General features: G+C 41.3%; 1 protein-coding gene across 4 annotated transcripts in view; it reads right to left on the bottom strand.

Annotated features, from left to right (window-relative positions):
* POLA1 (DNA polymerase alpha 1, catalytic subunit) overlaps window positions 1-19,929 on the bottom strand; it is a 306,069-nt gene extending 286,140 nt beyond the window's left edge. For 2 of the 4 annotated variants that reach the window (XM_032756702.2, XM_058441438.1), the window contains exons 1-5: window positions 19,843-19,928; window positions 14,276-14,400; window positions 10,799-10,895; window positions 9,684-9,764; window positions 616-731 (exon numbers count right to left, since the gene is read on the bottom strand). In XM_032756702.2, the coding sequence (XP_032612593.1) occupies window positions 616-731; window positions 9,684-9,764; window positions 10,799-10,895; window positions 14,276-14,400; window positions 19,843-19,885 (462 nt within the window). In that variant the 5' untranslated portion in view covers window positions 19,886-19,928. Of the gene's footprint in view, window positions 1-615; window positions 732-9,683; window positions 9,765-10,798; window positions 10,896-14,275; window positions 14,401-19,842 lie in introns of all 4 variants that reach the window. The other 2 variants (XM_032756700.2, XM_032756701.2) reach the window with 2 other exon arrangements.
* Between the last annotated feature and the right edge of the window lie 4,251 nt (window positions 19,930-24,180).

The following is a 24,180-nucleotide window of genomic DNA, read 5'->3' as shown; positions in this document are numbered from 1 at the left end:
AGAGGGGGGAGGGACAGCATTAGGAGATATACCTAATGTTAAATGACGAGTTAATGGGTGCAGCACACCAACATGGCCCATGTATACATATGTAACAAACCTGCACATTATGCACATGTACCCTAAAACTTAAAGTATAATAATAATAAAATTAAAAAAAAGAAAGGTAACATGAGAAAGGCTTGCACTTAAAATGTCTCACCAAAACTACACACATGTATATGAAAGGAAGGACCTAGCCAGTTAGTCCTTGCCTCTTCATTCCTCACTCTGAGTGCTCATCTACATTCACAGATTTTAACAACCACCTGTGTATATATCATTCCTACATCTATAGCTCCCGTCCTCTGCTTCGCCCTTATTCCATGATCTTCTTGCTACTCACTAAAATTAAATACACTCTCAATTCGGCTTTTCTGTTCAATTTTCTTTTCCATTTCACAAGTTTCAACCACTGAGGTGCCTTAATTCACTTAGAAATCTACATCCAACTTAGTGAGTGAAATTGGAAAAATGTTACTCAAATATACACAGAGCACCTATTATCTGTATAATCAAATATTAAATTCACCTCAGAAAGGAAAATACAAAAAATAAGGAAACCATGAAACTCACATCTGCAGTTTTCTTTCCAGCACAAGCAATGAACATTGACTTAATATTGTTCGGTTTTGTCACTGCGGGCTTCTTTACATTCCTCTTGTCTTTGTTGCGTGCTTTACCATCTTTTCCTATTGGAATATGAATTATTTAGAAATATGCATCAGCAAAAATCAAAATGGAAAACTAAAAGCCTAGTCACTTGATCTCTATTGGGAAGAAAAATGTTAAGAATTAAAAAATACATCATGCCTGTATTCCCAGCACTTTGGGAGGCCGAGGCGGGTAGATCATGAGATCAGGAGATTGAGACCATCCTGGCTAACACGGTGAAACCCTGTCCCTACTAAAATACAAAAAATTAGCCGGGCATGGTGGTGGGCGCCTGTAGTCCCAGCTACTCCGGAGGCTGAGGCAGGAGAATGGCGTGAACCCAGAAGGTGGGGCTTGCAGTGAGCCAAGATCACACCACTGCACTCCAGCCTGGGCGACAGAGCGAGACTCCATCTCAAAAAACAAAACAAAACTATGAGATTTTATACAAGGTATGTAGGAAAAAATATTTTAAATGAGTTTAATTCAAGAAAACATGGGCCAAATGTTTTTATAGAAACTAATGAAATACCAGTTAAATATCAGCATAAGTGTGACTGCTTAACTGCTATTGTTAATGTGAATAAAAAGCTTTTTAAAAAAGTGAGAATTTGGGTTTGTTTTCCCCACAGAAATAAAAAGATAAAGCTAATCTTGAACCAAGAAATTAGCCTAGTAGCCTTCATGAGATCATCTCTTTAGCTGTATACTGAATCTGATAAGAAAATTTAACTGTGAAGAAATGGGATTACCAATTATGATATGGTGGCATCCTAATTTCCGTTTTATGAGAAACAGCAACCAGATACACAGTATGTCATATCAACACTAAACAGCACAGAGACATCTGCCCATTAAAGAACAACTTTTGCCGGCCGGGTATGGTGGCTCACGCCTGTAATCCCAACACTTTAAAAGACCAAGGCGGGAGGATCACGAGATCAGGAAATCGATACCATCCTGGCCAACGTGGTGAAACCCCGTCTCTACTAAAATACAAAAAATTAGCCAGGCATGGTTGCCGCATGCCTGTAATCCCAGCTACTCGAGAAGCTGAGGCAGGGAAATTGCTTGAACCCCGGAGGCGAGACTGCAGTGAGCCGGGATCCCACCACTGCACTCCAGCCTGGCAACAAAGCAAGACTCCGTCTCAAAAAAAAAAAAAAAAACACAAAACTTTTGCCATATGTTTTCTCTTATGGCCATGTGTAAATCACCTACAAACTTTTCTAATACCGTCAATTTTACTCTCACTTTCTGATTCATCCCAGAAGAGTCTTGATCTCAAAAAAAAGCCAACAATGAATAACTGAAAGAATGTGGTAGGCCGGGCGCGGTGGCTCACGCCTGTAATCCCAGCACTTTGGGAGGCCGATGTAGGCAGATCACGAGGTCAGGAGTTCAGGACCAGCCTGACCAACATGCTGAAACCCCATCTCTACTAAAAATACAAAAATTAGCCAGGCGTGGTGGCGCATGACTGTAATCCCAGCTACTCAGGAGGCTGGGGCAGGATAATCGCTTGAACCCGGGAGGCAGAGGTTGCAGTGAGCCGAGATCATGCCATTGCACTCCAGCACTCCAGCCTGGGCGACAGAGCAAGACTCCGTCTCAAAATAAAAAAATAAAAAAAATAAGAATGTGGTAGTGGCATACAAATAGACCAAATGAAACAGAACATAAAGTCCAGAATAAGACCCAATTACTTATGGAAATTTAATACATAATGAAGGTGGCATCCCATATCACTAAGGAAAAGATGGACTTTATTAAGTAGTGTTGGCTAGCCATTTGTAAAGAAGTAAACCAGTATAAACACCAAATGGATCACAAATCAAAATTTTTAAAAATGAAACTTTACAAAAACCTTTTAAAAAGCAATTCCTTTGCAATTTGGGTGCAGTGAAAATCCTTCTGACTCAGAATCCACTTGCAAGAAAAAAAAATGATAAATTCAATTACACTAGAATTGGTGTAAAAAGAAAAAGAAGAAAAAAGAAAACCAAGTTAAAAGAAAAATGAAGAAAAAATTTTTGCAATATGTATCACAGATAAAGGACCAATTTCCCTGACAAGGAACTTTTAAAAAATTAAAAGATAAAAACCCCAAAAGGAAAGCAGGCAGTAAACACAAACATATAAATAGTTATGTTTTATGAAAAGATTATCAATTTCATATGTAAAAGAAATGCAGATGAGGCTGGGCATGGTGACTCACATCTGTAATCCCAACACTTTGGGAGGCCACGAGGCGGGCGGAATACGAGGTCAGGAGTTCGAGACCAGCCTGGCCAACACAGTGAAACCCCATCTCTACTAAAAATACAAAAATTAGCCGGGCATGGTGGCACACACCTGTAGTCCCAGCTACTTGGGAGGCTGAGGCAGGAGAATCACTTGAAACCAGGAGGCGGAAGTTGCAATGACCTGAGACCGCACCACTGCACTCCTGCCTGGGTGACAAAGTGAGACTCAGTCTCAAAAACAAACAAAAAAAATGCAAATGAAAACCTCACTGAAATGCCACTTCTCACATATCAGAGTGGTGAAAATTCAAAAGCTTGAAAACACTGTTAGTAAGGCTGTACAGAAACAGACATTCATACGTTGTTCATGAGAGTGTAAAATGGGACAGCTCTTATGAAGAATAGGCAATAGCTAATAAACTTTTACGTGTAGTGGGCTGGGCGTGGTGGCTCACGCCTGTAATCCCAGCACTTTGGGAGGCCAAGGCGGGTGGATCATCTCAGGACAGGAGCTCAAGACCAGCCTGGCCAACATGGTGAAACCCTGTCTCTACTAAAAATACAAAAATTAGCTGGGTGTCGTGGCAGGCACCTGTAATCCCAGCTACTCAGGAGGCTGAGGCAGAAGAATCACTTGAACTCAGGAGACAGAGGTTGCAGTGAGCCGAGATTGCACCATTGTACTCCAGCTTAGGCAACAAGAGCAAAACTCCATCTCAAAAAAAAAAAATTTATGTGTAGCTACTCTTTGAGCCAGCAATCCCACTTCTGGGAATTTTCTCTGAGGAAAACACCATATGCACAGAGTTACTGGATGTGGCATTATAATAGCAAATTACTCAAAATAATCTAAATGTCCTTCCAAGGAAACCATTTGAATGAACATTGTGCAATCCCTATCAGGGAATGCTGTGCAGCTACATAGAAATAAATAATTAAAAACAAGCTCTCTATGTTCTAATATCGGGTGATTTTCAAGACATCTTGTTACATGAAAAAAGCAAAGTACAAAACCTCTATAACATTATCTTTTGTTTAAGAAAGAAAAGGGGCCGGGCACCGTGGCTCATGCCTGTAATCCCAACACTTTCTGAGGGCAAAGTGGGCGGACTGCTTGAGCCCAGGAGTTTGAGACCAGCCTGGGCAACATGGCGAAACTCTGTCTCTACTAAAAATACAAAAAATTAGCCGAGTGTGGCAGGATGTGCCTGTAGTCTTGGCTACTCGGGACACTGAGGTGGGAGGATAGGTTGAGCCCAGGAGGCAGAGGTTGCAGTGAGCCCAAATCGCACGCCTGCACTCCATCCTGGACAACAGAGCAAGAATCTGTCTCAGAAAAAAAGAAAGAAAAGGAAATAAAAATACATACACATGCCAGCACGGAAGCTCACACCTGTAATCCCAGCACTTTGGGAGACCGAGGCAGGCAGATCACGAGGTCAGGAGTTCGAAACCAGCCTGACCAACGTGGTAAAACCCCGTCTCTACTAAAATACAAAAATTAGCCGGGCGTGGTGGCGCGTGCCTGTAATCCCAGCTACTTTGGAGGCTGAGGCAGGAGAATCACTTGAACTTAGGAGGCAGAGGTTGCAGTGAGCCGAGACGGCATCACTGTACTCCAGCCTGGGTGACAGAGCGAGACTCTGTCTCAAAAAAAAAAAAAACAACAACCACCACAACATATACACAATTTCACTCCTGGGTTAGTACCCTAAAAAATTGAAAGCAGGCATTCAAACAAAAACTTGTACACAAATGTTCATAGTAGCACTACGTACAATAGCCAAAAGGTAGAAACAATCCAAATGTCCATCAACTAATGAATAAACAAAACGTAGTACATCCACACAGTAGAATATTATTCAGCAATAAAAAGGAATGAAGTACTGATACATGCTACTTGAAAACATGATACTTGAAAATCTTCTAAGTCAAAGAAGCCAAACACAAAAGATAAAATATTGCATGATTCATTTATATGAAATGTAAAATGTCCAGAATACACAAATCCATAAAGATAGAAAGCTGATTGATGGTTGTCAGGCTCTGGGGGAAGAGAGAGTGGGGAGTGACTGCTAATGGGTATGGGGCTTCCATTCTGGATGATGAAAATGTTCTGGAACAAGATGATGGTGACGGTTGCAAACATTGTGAATATACTAAATGTCACTCGTGGTAAATTTTATGTTATGCATATTTTACCACAGTAAAAAAAAAAAAAGTATTTTCATGGGCCTAAGATTGTGAAAAGGTTTGTAGGACATTTGTGAAAGATGTGAGACAGGAGATCTGTATCATCTGGAGCACTTCGAAAACAGAATGTAATTAATAGTCAAAATGTTTAGTATATAAAATTCAGGCCTTGATAGTGTACGAACAGAGGAGGTCAACAGAGGTTTGAATAGCAAGGAAAGCTTCATGAGAGGGCATTAATCTCACCACTGTAGGTTAGCAGGATTTAGACAGAAGGATAAAAATTTGAATACAACATTTGAGGTGGAATTCTTCCACAGTTTAGTGTTTCTGTTTTGTTTTACTGTATTTTCCTGCTAATTTTTCTTCATTGGGACTTGGTTGATATTTTTCTCTATGGTTTTGTTTTGTTTTGCTTATTCCTGTCACCCAGGCTGGAGTGCAGTGGCACGATCTTGGCTCCCTGCAACCTCTGCCTCCCGGGTTTAAGAGATCAAGAGATTCTCCTGCCTCAGCCTCCCAAGTAGCTGGGTTTACAGACACCCACCACCACGCCCGACTAATTTTTCTATTTTTAGTAGAGATGGGGTTTCACCATATTGGCCAGGCTGGTCTTGAACTCCTGGCTTCAGGTGATCTGCCCACCTCAGCCTCCCAAAGTGCTGGGATTACACGCGTGAGCCGCTGCACCCGGCCATTTTTCTCTGTTTGAAAACACCATCCCAGGAATTAGATCCACACCATAAAGAGTTGACTTTTTACTTCTAAGAAAACCTAGTAATTTCTTATAAGTCTTTAAAGTACATTGTAGAAGTCCATTTTCCTTCCTAGGATCTTGTGACCTTACTGGGCTCCTAGTAATGGACACTGAAACAGTGGGGACTTGTGGGTGAATGGTGGTGGAAAAGCACGAAATAAGAATTTCTAAGACTGCTCTCTTCCGGATCAAATCATTCTCTTCAGTAACTTATTATTCGGAAGAGATAATATGATGACTATGAAAACACAGAGATGGCTCCTTTATTCAACAAAACTACATACTTACTTTGAGTCCACTACTGTGATTAGCACTGAGATTACCAGGACATGAGTCCTTTCTTTGAGAAGCTCACTGTCCATTCCAACCTCCTAATTTACAGCTGACAAAAACTCAAGTCCAGATAGGTAATGGGATTAGTTCAAGAAGACACAGCCAATTAACAATAGAACCATGGCCAGGCGCGGTGGCTCACGCTTGTAATCCCAGCACTTTGGGAGGCCAAGGCGGGCGGATCACGAGGTCAGGAGATCGAGACCACGGTGAAACCCCGTCTCTACTAAAAATACAAAAAAATTAGCCGGGCATGGTGGCGGGCGCCTGTAGTCCCAGCTACTTGGAGAGGCTGAGGCAGGAGAATGGCGTGAACCCGGGAGGCGGAGCTTGCAGTGAGCCGAGATTGCGCCACTGCACTCCAGCCTGGGCAACAGAGCGAGACTCCGTCTCAAAAAAAAAAACAATAGAACCATAACTCTAACATAGGCCTCCTCAGTTCAGGGAGATGAAAGTGGCACATGAGCTCATTCTCTTCTTCATGGACTCACACAAACTAGAAATACACAATTAGCCACATTGCTAACAAATGGTACCAGTGTAGAAAATTTCCACATTATACAGGTTGGCAGAACCAGGAAGATGGTTCACACATTCTAATTTAACTAATAAATGAATGAATAAATAAATAACATCACACACAGAAAAAAATACACATATGCTTATTTTTTTGTAATAAACCAGAAACTAATAAAAAAGTTACTGATTTTCATTTTTAAATCATATGTTTTACAATATTCAGAAGTAAAATTAAAAGGATTTTTTAAAAACTGAAATTTGAATACAAACAAAAAATGAATCTATGTAGTAAATCAATACAACACACACAAAAAAATTACTTTATATAGCTTCTGGACACAATACTCTGACTATAGACCTTAGGATATACACCAAGAACAAATAAAACTGTAGAGAAATCAAAAATTTTACTTAGAAAGGTTGTTGGTACAGATATTGATTTAGTGATTCTGACATTATTTTGTGTGTATTTTAGAAGACAAGGGTTTTCATTGAGGGTGAAGGCAGATACAAATACAGAATTGGGAAGATAAAGAACCCAGTGATGTTGGATTTCAACCAATCAAATATATCCGTATGAACTCATGACATATATAATTTCCTTGTTCTGTTCACTGAAAGGGCCTAGAATTACACCCCAATAGCAATGAGTACATCCATCTCCCATATCTGGATACCATTCCCCACTAAAAGGAACCAGGATTCTTGGGAGAAATGGTTGGTTCCAGGTCCAAGGCAGGAAGAATACAAGCTAAACCTGGAACGTCTTATCCTCTTGGCCCAGAAAGCAAGGAAATGCTCAAAGACTGATGGAGCCATGTCAAAAGAACACAGGAGGTGGCTTAAAGGGGCTCTCACCAGCCAAATCTGAGATAATTTGAACATAAAAAGGAAAAATGATAATAATGGCTACTGAATTATAACAGTAAATCTTTTAAAAATACATGAGTCTGAAGCATTAATTTTTAAAAGAAGGGAAAGGATCAACAATAGATGCTAAAAGCACTGGGTAAAAATTCATGGGGAAATACGATATACACATGGTCTCAAATTATCACCCCCTATTTTTAGCATCAATTACAAAAGGGAGGAAAGTAGCTTTACAAGGAAGAAATCTGAAAAATATCATCTTAACCAAAAGATCAAACTTAGTATCAACAATAATGGTACAAGTGACATTATATGCCCCTGATATGGGAAGGACAGAACTTTATATTATAGGTCTTGACAAAGCATTTAAATATTTATTTATTGTTGCCAAAATATTTAACCCAAATCTAAGCACAATGAAGCAGTCAGGCAAAACTCAGATTGTGGGACATTCAACAAAACAAACAGCCTGGTCCCTTTAAAAATCAATGTCATGAAAGACAAAAAGAGGCTGGGGCGGAGCGGGGGGAGGTGTTGCTGTTCTACACTAAAAAAGACTAAAGAGACATGAAAACAAAAATGGAGTCTGCATTTTTAAAAATAGCTTTAAAAGATACTATTGGGCTAATTGGGAAACTTTTAATATAGACGATATATTAGGTAATATCATGATAATGTTATTGTGGTTAAGTAGTCAAGTATCCTCATTCTTAGGAGGTCACTACTGAAGTTCTAAAAGTTCACTGAGCAAAAAGTCTGTGTACATGGTTGGAAGGAGAGAGAAAACTAATGGTGCAAAATATTATTCTGCAAATGAAGATCCAGACAGTAAAGGGCAAGACAGCACAGATGTTAGGCTTTTGGTCACATATTCTTTTGTTACATATTCTTTGCATTTTTTATTTTTAAAACACCGCTTAAAAACGTAAAAACTAGCCGGGCGTGGTGGCTCACGCTTGTAATCCCAGCACTTTGGGAGGCTGAGGTGGGCGGATCACGAGGCCAGGAGATCGAGACCACAGTGAGACCCCGTCTCTACCAAAAATACAAAAAAATTAGCCGGGCGTGGTGGCGGGCGCCTGTAGTCCCAGCTACTCGGAGAGGCTGAGGCAGGAGAATGGCGTGAACCCGGGAGGCGGAGCTTGCAGTGAGCCGAGATTGCGCCACTGCACTCCAGCCCTAGCGACAGAGCGAGACTCCGTCTCAAAAAAAAAAAAAAAAACAAACAAACAAACAAAAAAAACGTAAAAACTATTCTTAGCTCAAGAGCCACACAAAAACAGGCAAGATTTCCACTTGGGGTAACAAAAATTTTCTAAAATTGATTGTGGTGATGGCTACACAACTCTGTGACTATATTAAAAGCCACTGAATTGTATACTTTAAATATGTGAATTGTATGGTATGTGAACTGTATCTCAATAAAACTTTTTGTCAAAAACTGGTTGTGAGAGGGCCATAGTTTGCTGACCCCAATCTACCACTCAGTAGTAGAAGGCTAATTAACAAACTAAACAAAAAAAAATACTGAAGAGAATTTTCATTCTCATTTTACAGGAACTAAATCAGGATTGTTTACTCAAAAAAAATTGCCAATGATTGTACAGCTAAGACAATCTGACACATTCATCCATATTATTTTAAATTTCAATTAGACAAAGCAAGCTGATTACTCTAGTTCCAAACCTTGTTATTGTGCTATACAATTAGCAAAGAGCTAAAATTCTAAGTATATCACTTCAGGAGGAATTAAAAGAGATCAATTACTGTCGCAGCCCTCAAAATCAGCAAGTTTTAAAGGACCACAGGATTGAAAACTTTAAAATAAGTAAAGACCACACTACTTGAATAACAGAGACATGAAACTTCATTTCCTGATGTTGTTTCTGCTTTTTATGTTTAATTTTCCACATAAGCATACTTCTCTTCATATTAGAACATATTCTATACTTAAAAACAATGGTAGTTAGGTCTTTCTCTCAAAGGTAAACTATCAGAGTATCAAGTCATCTCTAATTTTAGAGAATTCTTTAAATCTCAAAACAACACCCTGGAAAACAAAAGGTAGGTACCTTTCTCACCAGCATCAAGGGCATCATCTTCAAGGTCATCATCAAAAATCTCTCGGCCATCTTCCACATAGCCAATACCATCTGCAGGGACAAAATTTAATACTGAGATCAAATTTCTAAAAGTGGCCAATAATATTTTAGCCATGACCAAAAAAAAGCTTTTATACCTGCTCAGATGTTTTCCTGGCCTGTGCTATTTTTAAGTGCAGCAGAATTCTGTTCACACAGGTGTCAGACAATGCACAGCATCCACACAGCAGGTGTGGAGTCAAAACCAAATGATATATATTATACCTAGCTAGGTGACCTCAGGAAACGATTTGGCCCAAAGGATCAAAGTCTGCCACGATAGGATGCTTTACAGCAGTTTTACTCTACTAGAAGAATAAGAAGTAAAAGAATCAAGATTACCACAAGCCCAGAGAGATATCCCAGTCTACAGGGGAAAACTGGCAATATAGCTGAATCCAATTACAGAAGTAGAAACATAGTCACAGGCACAATCTACATGCTCCCTGTGGTCAGCATTCACATGGCCATGAAGTCAGACTCTACAAGTGAGAACCAGTGAGCTTTCAGAAGGGGCACAGGACATTAGGACCAGCCTTTGTATGGTGCTTTCTACTGACCAAGTTAATTTTCATACCTAGAACCTCATATACACCTCACAACTCTGGGAGAAGGTAGTTTTCTTATCCTCGTATTACAGATGAAGACTCTGAGGCGCCGAGAGATTAAGTGACTTGTCCAAGGTCATAGAATTGGAAAGTAGGAACGATGGATCCTGAACCTGCATTCCTTAATTCCAAGCGCTGTGCATTGGCCCCACAGACAAGGGGCTCCTCCCAATTCCTACACAGCCATTACCTGGAGGATTTATACTACATCCTGAGGTATGTGCCTAGATTCTCCAAAATATCCCCAAATGTCCTGCTATTCTGCTTCCTCATCCTCAAATAATTAAAGGAAAATCTGAACCAAAGGTAAGATCCTAACAGTGCCTTACATTTGCCCAGGCAAAGCAGCAACTCCACCACATGAGTGAGAATCTACAAGAAGCAACTAACACAGTGCCTAGGACGCAACATCCCCGCCCCGACCCCCGCCCCACCTACCATCATCCACAATCCAGTCATCATCCTGGCGTGCCTGAACCAGCTTCGAATACTGTTCTTCATCAACTTCTTCATAAACACCTGTGAAGTCCTCGACCTACCATTATACAAGTTTCAGAAAAAAAGCTTCAAATAGAGTGAAAGTGTTAAACAATTCTGATGAAAAAATTGTCAAATTGAAACTGGAATGGCAGCCTGAAGGAGTAGCTGCAACCAAATCATGAGTTCTGACATTCAACACCACTACAGGGTTTTCCTTAAATAGACATCAATTAACTTAGTATTCCTTTTAGGTGGGTGTTAACATAAGATATTAAATGATTCCATTAGCATAATACACTTGTCATACCATCAATTACTCATCTATTTCATAAAAAACAAACTGAATTATAGCCAATTCTTCATTAGCTGCTTTGGGGAATTATTCACTTGTAATTTCTAGACTGGTTTCTCCTACACTTAGCAAACCTGTAAGGCATGCCACTTCCCTCTCCACTAGCTGATGTACGCTCTGCGAATAGACGATAATTTTCATGCCTGTTCAACCAACCAAATACAATTCAAAAGGAAAATCTCCCTCAACCATCCCCCTCCAAAAATTAGCAAAACAAACATATTGTATATTTTACAGGCAAACCAGAAATAGTTTTTGAGTGACCCTGTTTGTATTACCACTGAAACCCCACCATTCTCAGGTCTTGAAACCGCACAAGGACTTAAATGCTGAGCTATTTGAAAGGCAAGTCCAGAGAGTAGCAGGTCCTCCAATCACATTGGCCGCCTGACTGCAAGAGGGTCAGAACACTATGAGCTACTGGTATGAGTAAAGCAGACAACCTCTGCACAGCTAAAGCAACAAATAAAAGATACACACCACTGCTGCAGCTGCCCATGGGGAAAGGCCAGTGACTTTCCAGATGAGACTCTGGTGGGCTGGTTTGCAAAATCTCATAGATACTTACTAAAAATTAACAAATGCTGGGCATGGTGGCTCACGCCTGTAATCCCAGCACTTTGGGAGGCCCAGGTGGGTGGATCACCTGAGGTCAGGAGTTTGAGGCCAGCCTGGCCAACATAGTGAAACCCCATCTCTACTAAAAATACAAAAATTAGCCAGGCGTGGTGGCATATGCCTGCAGTCCCAGCTACTCAGGAGGCTGAGGCAGGAGAATAGCTTGAACCTGGGAGGCAGAGGTTGCAGTGATGCAGTGAGCCGAGATCATGCCACTGCACTCCGGCCTGGGTAACAGACCGAGTCTCCGTCTCAAAAAAAAAAAAAAAGTACCCGATTCTCGGCCAGGCGCGGTGGCTCACGCCTATAATCCCAGCACTTTGGGAGGCCGAGGTGAGCAGATTACTTGAGGTTAGGAGTTCAAGACCAGCCTGGCCAACGTGGTGAAACCCCATCTCTACTAAAGATACAAAAATTAGCTGGGCATGGTGGTGGGCGCCTGTAATCCCAGCTACTCAGGAGGCTGAAGCAGGACAATCACTTGAACCTGGGAAGCGGAGGTTACAGTGAGCCAAGATCACGCCATCACACTCCAGCCTGGGCAACAAGAGCAAAACTCCACCTCAAAAAAAAAAAAGAGTTCTACCTTTCTCAAATGGAGTACAGGAGAAACAACTCCATCTGAAGAGTTAATACCCTAGGAAAAAACTTGGACAGAGCTTTTGGAATCCAATGGCCAGAGCTGACTGGATTTCTGTCAAACCTATAAGGCTTATAATAATTACAGGATTTGAGTTTTCACCTCCTTTTTAGCCTACTCCACAGGAATCACTGGCAAATACTGATTTGGTCTTTAACCATCTGGTAACAGAAACAACCTGCCTTACCAAATTAAGTTTTTAACAACAGAGATGCAAAATAGTCCAATTAATATTACTATACTGACCAACTTTCTTTTTGGGGGTGGGAGGGGAACGGGCGTTACTATTTTTGTTGGCTGAAGACAGACTTTGTCTCTTAAGTGATTCACTATATTATCAAGGAGATACCAGAAAACTATTTTTAAAAATCATTTTGAGTAAAAAGTCATTTCGACTCAAAATCTTTAAAAACAACATTACTACTGCTCAGCATGAACTCTTACAGCCAAACAATTAACATCACAGTGTTAAAGGGAAATCAGCCACATTGTGCCAACATCTGAAATGACCCATGGAACTCCTTTATACAAGTACCTACATTAAAAATGTTTTATTCCTGGGCTCAGTGTGGTGGTTCACGCCTGTAATCCCAGCACTTTGGGAGGCCGAGGCGGGTGGATCATTTGAACTCAAGAGTTCAAGACCAGCCTGACCAACGTGGTGAAACCCTGTCTCTACTAAAAATACAAAAATTAGCCAGGCGTGGTGGTGGGCGCCTGTAATCCCAGCTACTCGGGAAGCTGAAGCAGGAGAATCGCTTGAACCTGGGAGGTGGAAGCTGCAGTGAACCAAGATCATGGCATTGCACTCCAGCCTGGGCAACAGAGAGAGACTCCATCTCAAAAAAAAAAAAAAAAAAAAAAGTTTATTCCTGTTTTACTGAAATCCTTTTAGCAACCTTTTATGATCTGGTTGCCTCACTTAACTTGAACAAATGGTGACAAATGGCAAATATTCTTTTATTTGATTAACTGGTTAAACAGGCATATTCTGAAGCCAGACTGCCTGGGTTCAAAAAAGGATCTGCCATTGTAACCTCATTAAACTTTCTGTGCCTCGGATATCTCACCAGCAAAATGTTACTAATCATAGCATCTAATTTCATTTGGTTATTGAAAAGCTTAAATGAATAAACACATTGGTAAATGCACTTAGAATAATATGTTAGTTCAAAAAGTCTATCAGTTATGGTTATTTTCTAGTATTGGTTAATCACTTTCTGGCCATAAGGCAATTAAGATACTCAGGCAGCCCTGAAAGTGACGCTAGACAATATTTATGCAGATGGTGGCCACTCTGTTTTTGACCTGCAGGCCATAAACAGTGGGTAGAGGAAAACCAAAAGAGCATCACATTCAATCTTACAAGCAGAACACGGCAGAAGTTAAGGTCCAAGTCTCCACTGCCACTACCCTTGCAAATGAGATTACGAAGAACAGTTCTCTCCAAGAAGTAGCACTTAGTTAGGTTGCTCAATACCTTAAGAGTAAGTAAAAGCACCTCTAAATGACTCCAACAAACCCATGGGACTTACCATAGATACAGCATGCCCAATAAGAAAAATATAGATATGGCTATGTACTTTCATTTTGGAATTTTAAAATCATCTGTAAAATACCTTATAGGAACTTTAAGGGTCGAGCATTCTCCATGATCTGTAAATCAACCTCATACCCACACTTGTCCAATACTAATAAATTCCCATTACAAAAAGCTTAAAATATATGAGTACTTCTAATCTGGGGCAAAGGTGACACAAGACTACCTGCAGGCTATGAATTAGATGATGCACAGGAAGAATAAAGAAGAAAAATGGTTACTTACTTCATATTTATACTTCTCACCAGCTTTAGCCTTTTTCAGTCTTTCTAGGGCTTCTTGGCGCCCCTTCTTTGATTTTTTTTCTCGCCGGGCTCGAGAAGATACAAAACTCCCTGAATCTGACACAGCTGGAAAAAAAAAAAAATTTACAAGAGGTGTTACAAAATTGTCAGCCATCTTCCCTCAAACACAAAGGAAAAGTTTCTAGCCAACAATAACATACAATTTTAGTAATATACAAGTAGATAATGTTTATAATGTAAATAATTCACAAAGCTCATGGCCAAACATACATATCCAAATATACGTGACTCGCCAGAAAGTTCCTCTAAGATCCTGTTAAAACAATTAAAGTCACTGTCATTTTTTTCTCCAAAAAGAGGAAAATTCCCAATTCAACTGATATCCTGCGGAGACACTAAACAAGGGAGATCAGCTGTTAGCTAATTTATCACCTTTCCATTAGAAATGACCAGCCAGAAGTAATCCAGTGGGTTATAAAAGCACTATTCATTTTGTGTTCTATTAATCAATATCTAAAAGGCTTCAAGGAGCATCTACTCTTTGCAAAGTACTAGGCACTATGAGACACAAAGACATGCTGGGCGTGGTGGCTCACACCTGTAATCCCAGCACTTTGGGAGGCTGAGGCGGGCAGATCACCAGAGGTCAGGAGTTGGAGACCAGCCTGGCCAACATGGTGAAACCCCGTCTCTACTAAAAATACAAAATTAGCCAGGCACGATGGTACATGCCTGTAACCCCAGCTATTCGGGAGGCTGAGGCAGGAGAAACACTTGAACCCGGGAGGCGGAGGTTGCAGCGAGCTGAGACTGCACCATTGCACTCCAGCCTGGGCAAAAAGAGTGAAACTCCATCTCAAAAAACAAAAACAAAAAAACAAAAAAAAAAACAAAGATAAAAAAGACATGGTCTCTGTACTCACAGAACTTACTATCTAACATGGGAGACAAGTAGCAACTGGCTCTAAACAATATTTAGAGGTAATAAATGCCTTAAAAGAGATTCAGACAAAGTACCCAGAAATTCAAAGAACGAACAGATTGAGGGCTGGAGAAATTTAACAAAGATGGCTTTGAGAGGATTATTGGTATATCACTTATTTCAAGGCCTCGGTTGGTTATGACACAAGACATTACTAAAATAACTACAGGGACTTAAATGGTTTGTCAAAAATTACTGAAATATCAGAGGACTTCAGTGTTTATTCATTCAACTTTTGAATTATTCATGCTCTGGTCATCATAAACTGACCATTCCACATACACACTGAAAAAATTCAGGCGGGTGCGGTGGCTCACGCCTGTAATCCCAGCACTTTGGGAGGCTGAGGCGGGTGGATCACCTGAGGTCAGGAGTTTGAGACCAGCCTGACCAACATGGTGAAACCCCATCTCTACTAAAAATACAAAAATTAGCTGGGCGTGGTGGCAGGCACCTGTAATCCCAACTGCTTAGGCGGCTGAGGCAGGAGAATCCCTCAGACACACGGGGGGGTGTAGTGGGGCACACTCTGCGCACTGCAACCCCCCCCCCTCGGGGTTATAGGGGATTATCCTGCCTCAAAAAAAAAAAAAAAAAAAATTCATCCACAGAATTAAAGACTTTCACATACCCACTGATGAAAAACTAAGTCAAGCATAACAGTGCTGCCTGTCAACTATGAGTTCAGGCTCAGCATGATTGCCATCTATGTCTGTGAAATCTAGTATTTTATTGTGTTTGGTGCTAATTAATTTATAAAGGAGCAGGCAAAGAAAAGGAGAAGTATGGATAAGAGGCAGCCTAAAACTCCAACCCCACTAGAATGTTCATAACAACATTAAGCTGCTTGACTAAGTGTTTGACTGAAATAGAAGATACAATTTAAAGAACATGTACCAAATGCTGGCAATAAACTGCTGGAGACTATAGCCTAAAGGTAAGGTATAATTAGAGATCTTTTTTTTTCTAGCTTTCTAGAAATGGAATCTCTCTTTACAACATCACACTCTATTGTTTGACTTTCACATTTGACTTTTAAATCCATTTTCAGAGAGACATTAAGTAAAAATTAAGGAATAAAGGTACTTAATGATGACAGCCACAAAAACTTGGATGTCACTCAAATGATTTCAAAAATCGTGAACAGGCCTACACGAAAAGGCTTTGAAGATTACTGAACATGACCCCTGAAAGTGAAAAGCTAGCCTCAGTGTATTCCCCTCAAGACTCCCTTGACGCCTGACATCTGTAGGTCTTCAAATGCACTTACTCCACAGGCAACAATGTTCCACTACACAGGCAACAATGTTCCACTACACAGGGTTTAGGGTACAATCACAAATAAGACAGAGCTGCCTGTCCAAAAGAGGCCCCCAGTCAAGTAAAGCAAAGTACCTGAAATTACCATCACAATATAAACATGGTGCCATAGAAAAGGTAAGAACTCAGTACTGAGGAAATGTACAGAGGAGAGAGCTGTTAATTTTGCCTGGAAAATCAAGGAAGGCTTCACAGGAGAGGTTTCCAATACAGGCCTAGAAAAAGGAGTCAAATTTCACAGAGAACAAGGTAAAAAGTGGCACAAGCAAAAGAAGAGGCATGAGCCAAATTACAAAGGGATGAAAATGCACAGTGTATTCAGAAACTGAGAGAACTCAGTGTGCAAGGTAAATTCGACAAGAGAGTGTAGAGTGAGTAGGAGAACCAGACTAGGGAGAAGCAGCACATTCCAGCTCTGCCATTTACTGGGTGACATGAGAACACCAGTTAACCAGTTAAGCAGCAGACAGGTGTCTTGTTGTTTAAAGCGGCCTAGCATCTGAAACTGTGAAATCAGGCCCCCACCCCTTATAAGTCTTGATGAGACACAGAGCCTATGTCCCACTACAGAAGCTGAAAAGGCTGATGCTCTTTCCCAGACACCCTTGCAGCCTAGAGCATGGGCATATAAAATAGGCTCTACCAATTAGGAACACCTGCTCAGACATTAAATCAGAAGCTAGTGTCACAAAGAAGGGTGCATGGGTTTTAAAAGAGTCTACAAGTAGCAACAGCTGCAGGAGGATTACAAAACTGGCAACAACGTCAGCAGTGTCCTAAGGTATGAGCTATAGCATCAAGTACTTGGTCGTGGTTGGCAATGACCTCCTCTCTGGCCCATTTTTGTGGCACAATTTCACTCACTGTTCCTGGCTAAATAGCTCCCAGGCTGGCTTATTAGTCCTCCTGGAGTTTCTGTGAACACAATATTCTTCTAACAAATTCTAACCAATCTGCTAGAGTTGGTTCCTGCAGCTTACAAATAGGGGCTCTGACTGATGTAGAGCCTCAGGGTCCACATCTGTGAAATGGGGATAATCATGTCTGCTTCAAAATCTGTTAAGGATTACATGAGGATGCCTATCTTACTTTGCACTTAGCAATACAGGAGCGGCTCATGTAACGTTTCCGCGTGTGAAGTCAAACACACATCCACATACCCCACACACACCATACCTAAGAGTACCAAGGTCTAGCTTTAGAAGGCAAAAATAAAGCAAAGCCGTTTTCTGCATATGATTAGATGTTTACCATCTGTACCTCATGAAGACAAATCATGTCCAGCCTACCCACCATCATAATGCCAGAGCCTGGCAGAAGGCTTATACCTAGTAGGTATATAATAAATATTTGCTGAATGAACCAATGAATGAACCACTGTACCTGCTTTTTTGATCATTAAACTTTCCCTGGCCAGGCACAGTGGCTCACGCCTGTAATCTCATCACTTTGGGAGGAAGAGACAGGTGGATCACCTGACATCAGGAGTTCAAAACTAGCCTGGCCAACATGGTGAAACCCCATCTCTACTAAAAATACAAAAAATTAGCCGGTGTGGTGGTGGGCACCTATAATCCCAGCTACTCGGGAGGCTGAGACAGGAGAATTGCTTGAACCCGGGAGGCAGAGGTTGCAGCGAGCTGAGATCACGTCACTGCACTCCAGCCTGGGCAACAAGAGGGAAGCTTCATCTCAAAAAAAAAATAACTAAATAATAATTCCCTGATCTTTTTTCATATATAGTAACAGCTAGTTATAGACCTTTCAGCCTTTCACTGCCATTATCAAGGTGCCCTGCCTGCTAATACTGAAGAAAAAAAAAAAGCCTACATTTTGTTTTTTGGAGTATGTCTCCAACGCTTCACGTAGGTAAGTTAGCAAAAAAAGAGTAAGCATGAAAAAATCCAGTTACAAAGGTTTAAATATTTGTTTCAAAATTACCATCTGGAGTATCTCTATCCTCCCCAAAAGCAGACAGACACTAGCTTACAGCAGTCTTTCAGGTAACAATCTTTCAGTCTGCTCTAAAGGAAAAATTTTCTAAAGGAAAAATTCCAGTCACAAGTCCCCAGCAACTACTTAATCAACACCATGACCTAAGAGGAGTCTCAAGATCGCACAGTATCCTCCAAAGTGATTTCCTGATGTTCACAGATGACGTAGCTTTTAGGATGAAGAAAGGGCTTAGTGGCAAATCACTGATAGAGGGCTGCAAAGACTGTTTGTTCACATACTTACACCCTACTTCCTATCTGTAATCCAGGCAGGTCGACTCTCCAAAATAGTCTCAAAAAACGAACGGCTAGAACAAATTGAAATCTGTGACTCACAACTAGGTGAATGCAAAGGAAGCTGATTAGGAAGCGAGTTCTCATTAATGGTGAGGTATCTGAATGACAGGAGAGGTGACACTTGAGCTAACAAAGTGAAGCATCTGATTTTAAGTTAGAAGTTAACTGAAGTCACGCTTTAGTTGAATACTTAAAAATCAGACAAATCTATTTGCATTTTTGTATTCTATTTTTGGAAATAAAAGATACCCCTGACAAACGGAGTGACATACAGGGGATCCGAAATGCCCTAAATTGATGCCATTTTTTTTGAAACTTCACCAGGAATGACTAGATTGTGAACAGGATTTCTACGCAGCACTTGAAGAACTTTCCAAAGAATCTGAAAGAAAAACTGTTAATGCATAAAGTAGAAACCCATTACCTAAAAATACAAAACGCGTTATTCCCGGATGACAGCACTTAGAGCTTTCTTTCCTGCTTAGTTACAATGTATAAAATTTTCCCGGAAGTTCCTACAAAAAGGGACACATCTGTTCTGTTCAAGCCCTCAAGTGGATACTTAGGGAGATCGCAGTGAAATACTTTCGGCCAAGACATTGCCCCACGGGGCCAGTCTCAATAAAGTTATACCCAGCACGTGGGTGCAACTCACCAAAAGAAATAGAAACGCAATCGACTGTGGAGACTCTCAGTGGCAGAGGTGAGACAGCCTCCCAAACAAAAATCCGTCCAGGCTCTGGTCCAAGGGCAAACCGCGCCTAAAGGAAGCCCGGTCTGACCCCAGAAGGGCCCCCGCCCGGGACCACCAAGGTCTGCGCCCAAACAAACCCGGGTGTGCGCCTCTCTCAGAAAAAATAATGCAGAGACTCCCTCAGAACCCCCCCCCTCCCCGCCACCGGCAATCATGCCACTGTCCCAACCCGGAGCCCCACGCGCGGAGTTGTCCCTCACCACTCGCCCCTATCTCACAGTCATCGCCGTGCACGGGCGCCATGGTCCCGAATCTCCAGATTCCGCGCCAACCAGCCCAAAACTGGCGCGGGGGCCGAGACAGGCGCCAGCCTGAAAGCCAATCAGCGGCTCGGGAGGCTGCGGACTTCCGCCCGGAAGGCCACTGACGTGCCGCGCCGCGCCGCGCTCCGTCCCCGGCCTTCCCGCGGACGCGCGTTTGGCGCCCTGTGATGACCCCTTAGGGAAAAGCTAGAGCTGAGGGGAAGCCGGAGGAGAGCAGGAGAAAGAAGCGGTCGGGCGCTGGAAAGGAGCCGCCTGGAGACTGCGCAAGCGCACGCATGCTGATGGAAAAAGATTTGGGCGCGTGGGAGAAGGGGCGCTCTGGTTCTCAGAGCCCATTTTCCCGGAAAGGAGGCGCGGGCGGGCAGGAGAGTGGGGGTGGTTGGCTCGTTTTCCCCAGAGCCTGGGAAAGCGACTGCCTCTTGCTGCGCGCCCTGAGTTTTGCCTGATAGTTTGCTTCTCAACAGTCTGGATACAGTGGCTATGTGATTAACAGCTTAAACATATATGCTCCATCTTAACCAAATAACCAAAAGTAGCATTACCAGTAAATGGCCATCTGATCTCATATGCCTCCTGATGTAATGCGTATGAAACAGGAACAACTTCGCCTATATGGTCTTCTTGCAAAAAGTGTCTAACCTGAATCTAACCATGAACAAACAATCAGATGTATTCAAAATGTAGGACAATCTACAAAACACCTGACGTGAACTCCAAAATTTCAATGTTATGAAAAACAAAAAGGGCATTCAATTTTTGTGTATGATACAATGGCTGTAATGTATACATCTCATGTTATCTCTTTCCAAAAAGGTATAACATTTTTATTAAATAATGCCTGCCACACATTTGTATTTTTTCCTACATTATTGCCCCCATGCTTATTGATCCCTTCTTCATGTGACAACAATTTTGTAATATTTTCTCCAAAGAGGTTATAAAGATAATTCAGTCTGTCCTCTAGCATGGTTGATCAACACTTGTTTCTTAATTTCTGATTGTTTAGAAAATGTCTTTCAGCTTCATAATCATTTAATATCATGTTATGTGATCCATATGTTGTGATACATAACATGTAGTAATTTACAACTTAGACATAACTCCCTATTTAAAGTACTACAACAGATTTATTCCTACACTTCCCTTTTAAAAACTGATGGAAGTTTTATAGTTTTATTATCAAGTTTTTTCCAACCAGGAGAGAACCATGTTGGCTAGTCATCAATAAGAACCAAATCCTTACGTTAACAATTTCACGGCTGATCACTTCCCACATGCCCAGTTACAACTCTAGGCATTTCAAACCTCTTTTCTCTTTCACTACTGCTATGGTCTGAATGTTTCTCTCCACATAAAATGTATGCGTTGAAACCTAATCACCAGTGTGGTGGTGTTAGGAGGTAGGGCCTCTGGGAGGTGATTAGGTCATTAGCAGGAACCCTCATGAATAGGATTAGTGCCCTCAGAAAAGAGGCCCCAGAGAGCTGCCTTGCCCCTTCTTCCATGTGAGAATAGAGCAATAAGGCACCATCTGTGGACCAAAAAGTGGGCCTACCCCAAACACTGAATCTGCTGGCACCTTGATCTTGGATTCCCAGCCTACAGAACTGTGAGAAATAAATTCCTGTTGTTTATTAGCCACCCAGTTTGTGGTATTTTGTTATAGCAGCCTGAACAGACTGAGACAATGACCCACATACTTTGTGGGAAAAGACCTGCAGGACACTTTCTTTTTTTGAGATGGAGTCTTGCTCTGTCATCCAGGCTGGAATGCAGTGGCACCATCTCCGCTCACTGCAACCTCCACCTCCCAGGTTCAAGTGACTCTCCTGCCTCAGCCTCCCGAGTAGCTGGGATTATAGGCGCCCGCCACCACACCTGGCTAATTTTTGTATTTTTAGTAGAGACGGGGTTTCACCATGTTGTCCAGGCTGGTCTCGAACTCCTGACCTCAGGTGATCCACTCACCTCAGCCTCCCAAAGTGCTGGGATTACAGGTGTGAGCCACCATGCCAGGCCAGACGCTTTCATACCATGATATGTCTTCTGGCCCTACACGTTCAGTTCAAAACTCCTGGTAAGTCATCACAGTGGGATAGAAATATCCTGGAAGCTATTCCTACACCAAGAAGTCTATGAATAACAGCCTGGCGCTGTGGCTCACGCCAGTAATCCCAGCATTTTGGCAGGCTGAAGCGGGCAGATCATGAGGTCAGGAGTTCAAGACCAACCTGACCAATATGCTGAAACCCCATCTCTACTAAAATTACAAAAATTAGCCAGGTGTGGTGACAGGTGCCTGTAGTCCCAGCTACTTGGGAGGCTGAGGCAGAAGAATAGCTTGAACCCGAGAGGCAGAGGTTGCAGTGAGCCGAGATTGTGCCACTGCACTCCAGCCTGGGTGACAGAGTGAGACTCCGTCTCAAAAAAAAAAAAAAAAAAAGTCTATCAATAACTTAAGTATATATGGCTTCAGTATATATGTGGGTTAAGTGCCTTCGACCCACATAAATAGAAGAAATAAGCCCAAACTAAATGCAATATCAACTCCATTTCCCCATAGTGGAATCCCAAAATGCCTATGCCTATTTCACCACTACTACGCAGGAAGGGAAGTGTATCAGAGGGACAGTTGGAGGTTCTCAAGAGCTGATTGTTAAATATTCCGGTATTTTGTAATCTGCATGTTAAACTGTTGGTAGCTTGAAATCAGTCATGGTGGGAATATTTACACCCTGGAAATTGGCAAGTGGTACAAATCAGAGCTTTTTATTTTTTTAAGGTTTACCAGCAGACCACCAAGTGGAAAGTAGTCATATCTGATTGCAGCTAAAATATCTTATTTTTGTAGGTCTACCATTTGATCCAGCAATCCCACTCCTGGGTATCTACCCAGAGGAAAAGAAGTCATTATACATGATAGATACTTGCACGCACGTGTTTATAGCAGCACAATTTATAATTGCAAATATATGGAACCAGCCCAAATGCCCATTAATCAACAAGTAGGTTAAAAAATGTGAGCTATGTATATATATATGTATGTGTGTGTGTATATATCACACACACACACACACACACACACAACCATGGAATACTACTCAGCTGTAAAAAGGAGTGAAATAAAGACATTCGCAACAACCTGGATGGAATTGGAGACCATTATTCTAAGTGAAGTAACTCAGGAATGGAAAGCCAAACATTGTGTGTTACTCATAAGTGGGAACTAAGCTACAAGTATCCGAAGGCATACGAATGATACAATGGACTCATTGTAACATAAGAATGATACAGTGGGGACTCTGGGAAAGGTGAGAAGGAGGTGAGGGATAAAAGACTACACATTGGGTACAGTGTACACTGCTCAGGTGATAGGTGCACCAAAATCTCAGAAATCACCACTAAAGAACTTATTCATGTAAACAATTAATTAAGTAATAATATTAATAAAAAGGATTGGGGTAGATTAGATGGGAATGAGGGAGGGAGCCAGGGTTGTTTTAGAATAAATGGAGCAAATAAATATGACAAATGCTATCTTAAAATTAATAAAATGAAATATCTTACTTTTGCAAATTTTTACAAAAACATAAAACCATTGCCAGAACATCTCCCAGAGCCTTGCAAGTGGCCAACATGCAAATGAGAGGCCCTGGAGATTAAGTTTCAGCAGCTTTACTGTAAACCTACCTCTGTTATCTAATCATGCAAAAAAAATCATAATTTGTCTTAAACTTGCTCTCTCCTGTCCAGGACCAGTTTTGCAAGTCTAAAGGTTTTTTCTTAACTTATAAACAAAGTAAAGCAAACTGAGACTGAGAAACTATGTTCCACCGTTTTCCACCTTTTTATCTCTGTATTTCTCTCTATATAAATGTTATCCATTGCTGGTAAGCTTGCAGTGTTGAGGCACAACTCATTTATTACAGGTGGCAGTGTAAGTTGGCACAATCTTTTGGAAAATAATATTGCAATATGTGACAAGTACCGTAAACATACTTGTATCTTTCAACCCTTTATTTCCACAGGTAAAAGTTTAATAAGAAATAATAGAAACAAAAAATGCAAAGACGTTAATGGCTGCTGTTTTCCATTAGCAAAAAGTTGGGACCTAAAAGTCCACGTCATAGCAAAGGTTTAATGATATGACATCAAAAAGATAAAATGATTAGAAAAACTCAAAATATGAAAAATGTTTATGATATTTCAGAAAGTGAAAACCACAGAGGGCAAAGGGATACATACCCACACTTAATTGCAACAATATATCAAACA

Source organism: Hylobates moloch, unplaced genomic scaffold (assembly GCF_009828535.3).
Source record: "Hylobates moloch isolate HMO894 unplaced genomic scaffold, HMol_V3 SCAFFOLD_7, whole genome shotgun sequence".
Taxonomy (NCBI): Eukaryota; Metazoa; Chordata; class Mammalia; order Primates; family Hylobatidae; genus Hylobates; species Hylobates moloch.
This window is presented reverse-complemented; position numbering and strand designations above follow the sequence as displayed.